The sequence below is a fragment of the Mustelus asterias genome, unplaced genomic scaffold (genome assembly GCF_964213995.1).
Source record: "Mustelus asterias unplaced genomic scaffold, sMusAst1.hap1.1 HAP1_SCAFFOLD_2646, whole genome shotgun sequence".
In the NCBI taxonomy this organism is placed as follows: domain Eukaryota; kingdom Metazoa; phylum Chordata; class Chondrichthyes; order Carcharhiniformes; family Triakidae; genus Mustelus; species Mustelus asterias.
This window is the reverse complement of record NW_027592591.1, coordinates 12501-22500: the sequence shown is the minus strand read 5'-3', so window position 1 is coordinate 22500 and position 10000 is coordinate 12501. Positions and strand designations below refer to the sequence as shown.

At 53.6% G+C, this 10000-nt stretch overlaps 1 protein-coding gene across 1 annotated transcript in view; it reads right to left on the bottom strand.

Moving 5' to 3' along the window:
- Positions 1 to 10000, bottom strand: part of LOC144489898 (calcium-binding and coiled-coil domain-containing protein 1-like) — a gene marked incomplete at its 3' end in the record, with an annotated part of 38201 nt that overhangs the window by 27587 nt on the left and 614 nt on the right. The window contains exon 2 of the mRNA XM_078207730.1: positions 5163 to 5351. Within this exon, the coding sequence (XP_078063856.1) occupies positions 5163 to 5315 (153 nt within the window). The remainder of the gene's footprint in view (positions 1 to 5162; positions 5352 to 10000) is intronic.

Here is a 10000-nt window from a genome sequence, read left to right as displayed (position 1 = left end):
ATTGCCCCCATCCCCACCCCCCACAACTACCCACCGCAGAGCAGGCCAGGTGTTCCTCCTGCCTGTCCGCGGTTTCAAGATTCCGGTCGGGAATTTATGGGAATTTTTACAACCCTCTCGAGCTGTTGGGAATGTGGCATTGCCTCTCCGTGTGTGTCCCCCTCCCGCTCGCTGGAGCGCTGCCTCGGGTGATGGTCCGTGGGAAGGGGATTGCCTCCCAGGGCCATCTGGCCCTGCTCCTGTTCCTGCCAGATCCAATCTGCTTCCTGCCTCCCCCTCACCCTGGCCAAGAGAACAACCCAGCCAGCTGTGCCCCCTCCCTGACTCAACCCCAACTGGACAAAGGAAGGAGGTGTTGCTCCATCAATGAAGCAAAGACTAGTTTGTACGCAAGAGCGAATAGGCTTTTTATTCGCAAAAGACTTGGGGCTCACCCAGGCCGATGAACTGGTCCGGCGACCGAGGCGAGGGGGGGTGGGGAGCAGTCACATTTATAGCTGGACCAGGGGGGGGTAGGAGTCTCAGGCAGGGCCGGGCAGGGGCATACCCAGGCATGTCACACACACACACACAAGCAATAAGCTTAACAGTGCGGTAGCACAGTGTGGTTAGCACCGCTGCTTCACAGCTCCAGGGACCTGGGTTTGATTCCCGGCTCGGGTCACTGTCTGTGTGGAGTTTGCACATTCTCCTCGTGTCTGCGTGGGTTTCCTCCGGGTGCTCCGGTTTCCTCCCACAGTCCAAAGATGTGCGGGTTAGGTTGATTGGCCAGGTTAAAAATTGCCCCTTAGAGTCCTGAGATGCATAGGTTAGAGGGATTAGCGGGTAAAATATGTGGGGGTAGGGCCTGGGTGGGATTGTGGTCGGTGCAGACTCGATGGGCCGAATGGCCTCCTTCTGCACTGTAGGGTTTCTATGATTTCTATGGTTTCTATGATTAACAGTGCGGTAGCACAGTGTGGTTAGCACCGCTGCTTCACAGCGCCAGGGACCCGGGTTCGATTCCCGGCTCGGGTCGCTGTCTGTGCGGAGTTTGCACATTCTCCCCGTGTCTGCGTGGGTTTCCTCCGGGTGCTCCGGTTTCCTCCCACAGTCCAAAAGATGTGCTGGGTTAGGGTGGATTGGCCATGCTAAATTGTCCCTTAGTGTCCAAAGATGTGCAGGTTAGGGTGGATTGGGCCGTGCTAAAATTGCCCCTTCGTGTCTTGAGATGCGTAGGTTAGAGGGATTAGCGGGTAAATATGTAGGGATATGGGGGTCGGGCCTGGGTGGGATTGTGGTCGGTGCAGACTCGATGGGCCGAATGGCCTCCTTCTGCACTGTAGGGTTTCTATGATTTCTATGAGTGGTTTACCACAGGAGATGTAGGGGTGGGGTTGGGGGAGGGGGGGAATTGTTTAGAAACATAGAAAAACTACAGCACAAAACAGGCCCTTCGGCCCCACAAGTTGTGCCGAACACATCCCTACCTTCTAGACCTACCTATAACCCTCCATCCTATTACGCTCCATGTACTCATCCAGGAGTCTCTTAAAAGACCCTATTGAGTTCACCTCCACCACCACTGACGGCAGCCGATTCCACTCGCCCACCACCCTCTGTGTGAAAAACTTACCCCTAACATCTCCCCTGTACCTACCCCCCAGCACCCTAAACCTGTGTCCTCTCGTAGTAGCCATTTCCACCCTGGGAAAAAGCCTCTGAGAGTCCACCCGATCTATGCCTCTCAACATCTTATACACCTCTATTAGGTCTCCTCTCATCCTACGTCTCTCCAAGGAGAAAAGACCGAGCTCCCTCAGCCTATCCTCATAAGGCATGCCACTCAATCCAGGCAACATCCTTGTAAACCTCCTCTGCACCCTTTCAATCTTTTCCACATCCTTCCTGTAAGGAGGCGACCAGAACTGAGCACAGTACTCCAAGTGGGGTCTGACGAGGGTCTTATATAGCTGCATCATTATCCCCGGACTCCTGAACTCAATCCCTCGATTGATAAAGGCCAGTAAGGGACACGGGAATTAGGAGCAGGAGTCAGACAAACAATACCCTTGGAGCTCACTCTGTTTTTCAATCAGATCCTGGCTGATCTCTCCCGCGTCTCCAATCCACCTCCCCACCTGTTCCCCGTCTCCCCTTAACCCATTTCCGATCGGAAATACATCCATCTCCCTCTTTAAACCATTCTAGAACCCGGGGGGGGGGGGGGCATGGCCTCAAAATAAGGGGGCGGGTGATGATACAAAGATTGGAGGTGTAGTGAACAGTGAGGAAGGTTTTCAAAGCTTGCAGAGGGATTTGGACCAACTAGAAAAATGGGCTGAAAAATGGCAAATGGAATTGAACGCAGACAAGTGTGAGATATTGCACTTTGGAAGGACAAATCAAAGTAGAACGTACAGGGTAAATGGTAGGACTCTGAAGAGTGCAGTTGAACAGAGGGATCTGGGAATACAGGTACAGAATTCCCTAAAAGTGACGTCACAGGTGGATAGGGTCGTAAAGAGTGCCTTTGGTACATTGGCCTTTATAAATCGGAGTATCGAGTATAAAAGTTCGAGTGTTATGGTAAGGTTATATAAGGCATTGGTGAGGCCGAATTTGGAGTATTGTGTACAGTTTTGGTCACCTAGTTACAGGAAGGATGTAAATAAGGTTGAAAGAGTGCAGGGAAGGTTCACAAGGATGTTGCCGGGACTTGAGAAGCTGAGTTACAGAGAGAGATTGAATAGGTTGGGACTTTATTCCCTGGAGCGTAGAAGATTGAGGGGAGATTTGATAGAGGTGTATAAGATTTTGATGGGTATCGATAGAGTGAATGCAAGCAGGCTTTTTCCGCTGAGGCTCGGGGAGAAAAAAACCAGAGGGCATGGGTTAAGGGTGAAAGGAGAAAAGTTTAAAGGGAATATTAGGGGTGGCTTCTTCACGCAGAGAGTGGTGGGAGTGTGGAATGAGCTGCCGGATAAAGTGGTAAATGCGGGGTCACTTTTAACATTTAAGAAAAACTTGGACGGGTTGATGGATGAGAGGGGTGTGGAGGGATAGGGTCCAAGTGCAGGTCAGTGGGACTAGGCAAAAAATGGTTCGGCCACAGACAAGAAGGGCCAAAAGGCCTGTTTCTGAGCTGTAATTTTCTATGGTTCTATGGGGGGCAGCAGATTTAGGACTGAGTTGAAGCATAGAAACATTGAAGATAGGAGCAGGAGGAGGCCATTCGGCCCTTCGAGCCTGCTCCCCCATCCATCACCATCACGGCTTATCATCCAACCCAACAGCCTAATCCTGCTTTCCCCCCATAACCTTTGATCCCCGTTCGCCCCCCAAGTGTGACACCCAGCCCCCTCTTGAATACAGTCAATGTTTTGGCATCAACTCCTTCCTGTGGGAATGAATTCCACAGGCTCAGCGGGTGAAGAAATATCTCCCCACCTCCGTCCTAAATGGTCTACCCCCAATCCTCAGACTGTGACCCCCCCTGGTTCTGGACGCCCCCCACCATTGGGAATATTGTGTGAATTCCACAGGCTCAGCGGGTGAAGAAATATCCCCTCATGTCCGCATGTCCGCTACGACTCTCACCAACTTTTACAGATGCCCCATTAGAAAGCATCCTTCCCGGATGTATCACAGCTTGGAATGGGGCTCCTGCTCTGCCCAAGACCACAAGGAACTACAAAGGGTCGTGAATGTAGCCCAGTCCCATCACGCAAACCAGCCTCCCATCCATTCACTCCGTCTACACTTCCCGCTGCCTCGGTGGGGGAAAAGCAGCCGGCATAATCAAGGACCCCCCCACGCACCCCGGACATTCTCTCTTCCACCTTCTTCCGTCGGGGGAAAAAGGTACAAAAGTCTGAGGTCACGTACCGACCGACTCAAGAACAGCTTCTTCCCTGCTGCTGCCGTCAGACTTTTGAATGGACCCTACCTCGCATTAAGTTGATCTTTCTCTACACCCCGAGCTGTGACTGTAACGCTACATTCTGCACCCTCTCCTTTCCTTCTCTATGAACGGTGTGCTTTGTCTGTATACCGCGCAAGAAACAATACTTTTCACTGTGTCCCAATAATAAATCAAATCAAATCCTAAATGTAACCGTCTCCCGCCCCCCTACACCCCCTCCCTATCTCTGTAACCTCCTCCAGCCCCCCTACACCCCCTCCCTATCTCTGTAACCTCCTCCAGCCCCCCTACACCCCCTCCCTATCTCTGTAACCTCCTCCAACTCCCTACACCCCCTCCCCATCTCTGTAACCTCCTCCAGCCCCCTACACCCCCTCCCTATCTCTGTAACCTCCTCCAGCCCCCCTACACCCCCTCCCTATCTCTGTAACCTCCTCCAACTCCCTACACCCCCTCCCCATCTCTGTAACCTCCTCCAGCCCCCTACACCCCCTCCCTATCTCTGTAACCTCCTCCAGCCCCCAACACCCGTCCCTATCTCTGTAACCCCCTCCATCCCCCCTACACCCCCTCCCTATCTCTGTAACCTCCTCCAACGCCCTACACCCCCTCCCTATCTCTGCAACCTCCTCCAGCCCCCCTACACCGCCTCCCTATCTCTGTAACCTCCTCCAGCCCCCAACACCCGTCCCTATCTCTGTAACCTCCTCCAGCCCCCAACACCCGTCCCTATCTCTGTAACCTCCTCCAACCCCCTACACCCCCTCCCTATCTCTGTAACCTCCTCTAGCCCCTACACCCCCTCCCTATCTCTGTAACCTCCTCCAGCCCCCAACACCCTTCCCTATCTCTGTAACCTCCTCCAGCTCCCTACACCCCCTCCCTATCTCTGTAACCTCCTCCAGCCCCCTACACCCCCCTCCCCATCTCTGTAGCCTCTTCCAGCCGCCCTACACCCCCTCCCTATCTCTGTAACCTCCTCCAGCCCCCCTACACCCCCTCCCTATCTCTGTAACCTCCTCCAGCCCCCCTACACCCCCCTCCCTATCTCTGTAACCTCCTCCAGTCCCCCTACACCCCCTCCCTATCTCTGTAACCTCCTCCAGCCCCCCTACACCCCCTTCCCTATCTGTGTAACAACCCTCGGAGATCTCTACACTCCTCCAATTCCGGTCTCTCGATCGTCGCCCTCACCACACCGCCCCCCCCCCCCCCATCCGATTCCCACACACACACACACACACATCTCGCAACCCACCTTGAAAAGGCCTATCCAGTCGTTTGCGGTCCTGGTGGAACGGTTGGCGAGGCTGTAGTGACACTCCACGGGGGTGCCAGGGAGGTACGAGCTGGTCACGTTGTGAAAGACGACCTCGGAATGCGAGGGGGTGGCGACCTTCGGCCCATCCATTTCCGCTTTGCACCCAACACCCCCCCCCCAAGCGACCTGCAACGGGGAACCATGAGGTGTTAGTGCCGCCCTCAGGATTGGGGCTTTCCAACTGCGCCGTGGACAACAAGGCCTCCCGCCAAGGGCGTCTGTCAGGCAGGCGTCCATCACTGAGGCAGGCAACAAGGCCCGAGGGACCGGCACCCAACACTCAGGCAAAGCCTCCGAGAAAACCCAGATAAATGCGTCGTGGTCCATTTTGGCAGGTCGAATGAGTGAGTGGGCGAGGATCTGGCAAATGGAGTATAACGTTGATAAATGCGAGGTTATACACTTTGGAGGAAATAATAACAAATGGGATTACTATCTCAATGGAAACAAATTAAAACATGCTACCGTGCAAAGGGACCTGGGGGGTCCTTGTGCATGAGACGCAAAAGCCCAGTCTGCAGGTACAACAGGTGATCAAGAAGGCAAATGGGATGTTGGCCTATATCGCGAGGGGGATAGAATATAAGATGTTGAAGCCATTGAAAGGGTGCAGAGGAGATTTACAAGGATGTTGCCTGGATTGGGGGGGGCATGCCTTATGAGGATAGGTTGAGGGAGCTTGGTCTCTTCTCCCTGGAGAGACGAAGGATGAGAGGTGACCTGATAGAGGTTTACAAGATGTTGAGAGGTCTGGATAGGGTAGACTCTCAGAGGCTATTTCCAAGGGCTGAAATGGTTGCTACGAGAGGACACAGGTTTAAGGTGCTGGGGGGTAGGTACAGAGGAGATGTCAGGGGTAAGTTTTTCACTCAGAGGGTGGTGGGTGAGTGGAATCGGCTGACGTCGGTGGTGGTGGAGGCAAACTCGTTGGGGTCTTTTAAGAGACTTCTGGATGAGTACATGGGATTTAATGGGATTGAGGGCTATAGATAGGCCTAGAGGTGGGGATGTGATCGGCGCAACTTGTGGGCCGAAGGGCCTGTTTGTGCTGTGGCTTTCTATGTTCTATGTTCTATAAAAGCAGGGAGGTCTTGCTGCATCTGTACAGGGCATTGGTGAGGCCGCAGCTGGAATACTGTGTGCAGTATTGGTCCCCTTATATGAGGAAGGATATATTGGCCTTGGAGGGAGTGCAGAGAAGGTTCACCAGGTTGATACCGGAGATGAGGGGTTTGGATTATGAGGAGAGGCTGAGGAGATTGGGTTTGTACTCGTTGGAGTTTAGAAGGATGAGGGGGGGATCTTATGGAGACTTATAAGATAATGCGGGGGCTGGATAGGGTGGAGGCGGAGAGATTCTTTCCACTTAGTAAGGAAGTTAAAACTAGAGGACACAGCCTCAAAATAAAGGGGGGTCGGTTTAAGACAGAGTTGAGGAGGAACTTCTTCTCCCAGAGGGTGGTGAATCTCTGGAATTCTCTGCCCACTGAGGTGGTGGAGGCTACCTCGCTGAATATGTTTAAAGCGCGGATGGATGGATTCCTGATCGGTAAGGGAATTAAGGGTTATGGGGATCAGGCGGGTAAGTGGAACTGATCCACGTCAGATCAGCCATGATCTTATTGAATGGCGGGGCAGGCTCGAGGGGCTAGATGGCCTACTCCTGCTCCTATTTCTTATGTTCTTATGTTCTTATGAATGGGGATGAAGGAGTACAATATCAAGGGTAAGACTCTTAGCAGTGTAGAGGATCAGAAGGACCTTGGGGTCCGGGTCCATAGGACTCTAAAATCGGCCCCGCAGGTGGAGGAGGTGGTTAGGAAGGCGTATGGTGTGCTGGCCTTTATCAATCGAGGGATTGAGTTTAGGAGTCCGGGGATAATGATGCAGCTATATAAGACCCTCGTCAGACCCCACTTGGAGTACTGTGCTCAGTTCTGGTCGCCTCATTACAGGAAGGATGTGGAAAAGATTGAAAGGGTGCAGAGGAGATTTACAAGGATGTTGCCTGGATTGAGTGGTATGCCTTATGAGGATAGGCTGAGGGAGCTCGGTCTTTTCTCCTTGGAGGGACGTTGGATGAGAGGAGACCTAATAGAGGTGTATAAGATGTTGAGAGGCATAGATCGGGTGGACTCTCAGAGGCTTTCTCCCCAGGGTGGAAATGGCTGCTACGAGAGGACACAGGTTTAAGGTGCTGAGGGGGTAGGTACAGGGGAGATGTTAGGGGTAAGTTTTTCACACAGAGGGTGGTGGGCGAGTGGAATCGGCTGCCGTCAGTGGTGGTGGAGGCGAACTCAATAGGGTCTTTTAAGAGACTCCTGGATGAGTACATGGGACTGAATAGGATGGAGGGTTATAGGTAGGTCTAGAAGGTAGGGATATGTTCGGCAAACTTTGAGAGAGACAGAGAGAGAGATACAGAGACAGAGGGTATAAAATTAAAAGTTAAAGTTAATTTATTAGTGTCACAAGTTAGGCTGACATTAACACTGCAATGAAGTTACTGTGAAAATCCCCCCCAGTCGCCCACACTCCTGTTCGGGTTACACTGAGGGAGAATTTAGCACGGCCCAATCCACCCTAACCGACACATCTTTCAGGACTGTGGGAGGAAACCGGAGCACCCGGAGGAAACCCACGCAGACACGGGGAGAATGTGCAGACTCCACACAGACAGTGACCCGAGCCCCGGGGAACCGAACCCAGGGTTCCCTGGCGCTGTGAGGGAGCAGCGCGAACCACTGTGACACCGTGGTGCCAATTGAGAGAGGCAGAGAGAGGGAGGCAGAGAGAGGGAGGCCGAGAGAGGGAGGCAGAGAGAGGGAGGCAGAGAGAGAGGGAGGCAGAGAGAGGGAGGCAGAGAGATTCAGGGACGCCCCAGGCAGCTGAAGGTACGGCCGCCAATGGTGGAGCGATGGGAATCGGAGGGGATGCTCGAGAGGCCGGAATTGGGGGAGCGCAGAGATCTCGGAGGGACTGTACCCCAATGTTATACAGTGACAGACCCGTCCCCACCAGTACTGTACCCCAGTGTTATACAGTGACAGACCCATCCCCACCAGTACTGTACCCCAGTGTTATACAGTGACAGACCCGTCCCCACCAGTACTGTACCCCAGTGTTATACAGCGACAGACCCGTCCCCACCAGTACTGTACCCCAGTGTTACACAGTGACAGACCCGTCCCCACCAGTACTGTACCCCAGTGTTACACAGTGACAGACCCATCCCCACCAGTACTGTACCCCAGTGTTACACAGTGACAGACCCGTCCCCACCAGTACTGTACCCCAGTGTTATACAGTGACTGACCCGTCCCCACCAGTACTGTACCCCAGTGTTATACAGCGACAGACCCATCCCCACCAGTACTGTACCCCAGTGTTATACAGTGACAGACCCGTCCCCACCAGTACTGTACCCCAGTGTTATACAGTGACAGACCCGTCCCCACCAGTACTGTACCCCAGTGTTATACAGTGAGAGACCCATCCCCACCAGTACTGTACCCCAGCGTTACAGAGTGACAGACCTATCCCCACCAGTACTGTACCCCAGTGTTATACAGAGACAGACCCGTCCCCACCAGTACTGTACCCCAGTGTTATACAGTGACAGACCCGTCCCCACCAGTACTATACCCCAGCGTTACAGAGTGCCAGACCTGTCCCCACCAGTACTGTACCCCAGTGTTATACAGTGACAGACCCGTCCCCACCAGTACTGTACCCCAGTGTTATACACTGACAGACCCGTCCCCACCAGTACTGTACCCCAGTGTTATACAGTGACAAAGCCATCCCCACCAGTACTGTACCCCGGTGTTACACAGGGACTGACCCGTCCCCACCAGTACTGTACCCCAGTGTTATACAGTGACAGACCCGTCCCCACCAGTACTGTACCCCAGTGTTACACAGGGACTGACCCGTCCCCACCAGTACTGTACCCCAGTGTTATACACTGACAGACCCGTCCCCACCAGTACTGTACCCCAGTGTTATACAGTGACAAAGCCATCCCCACCAGTACTGTACCCCGGTGTTACACAGGGACTGACCCGTCCCCACCAGTACTGTACCCCAGTGTTACACAGGGACTGACCCGTCCCTACCAGTACTGTACCCCAGTGTTATACAGTGACAGACCCATCCCCACCAGTACTGTACCCCAGTGTTATACAGTGACAGACCTGTCCCCTCCAGTACTGTACCCCAGTGTTACACAGCGACAGACCCGTCCCCACCAGTACTGTACCCCAGTGTTATACAGCGACAGACCCATTCCCACCAGTACTGTACCCCAGTGTTATACAGTGACAGACCCGTCCCCACCAGTACTGTACCCCAGTGTTATACAGTGACAGACCCGTCCCCACCAGTACTGTACCCCAGTGTTATACAGTGACAGACCCGTCCCCACCAGTACTGTACCCCAGTGTTATACAGTGACAGACCCGTCCCCACCAGTACTGTACCCCAGTGTTATACAGTGACAGACCCATCCCCACCAGTACTGTATCCCAGTGTTAGTGACAGACCCGTCCCCACCAGTACTGTACCCCAGTGTTATACAGTGACAGACCCATCCCCACCAGTACTGTACCCCAGTGTTATACAGTGACAGACCCGTCCCCACCAGTACTGTACCCCAGTGTTATACAGCGACAGACCCATCCCCACCAGTACTGTACCCCAGTGTTATCCAGTGACAGACCTGTCCCCACCAGTACTGTACCCCAGTGTTATACAGTGACAGACCCGTCCCCACC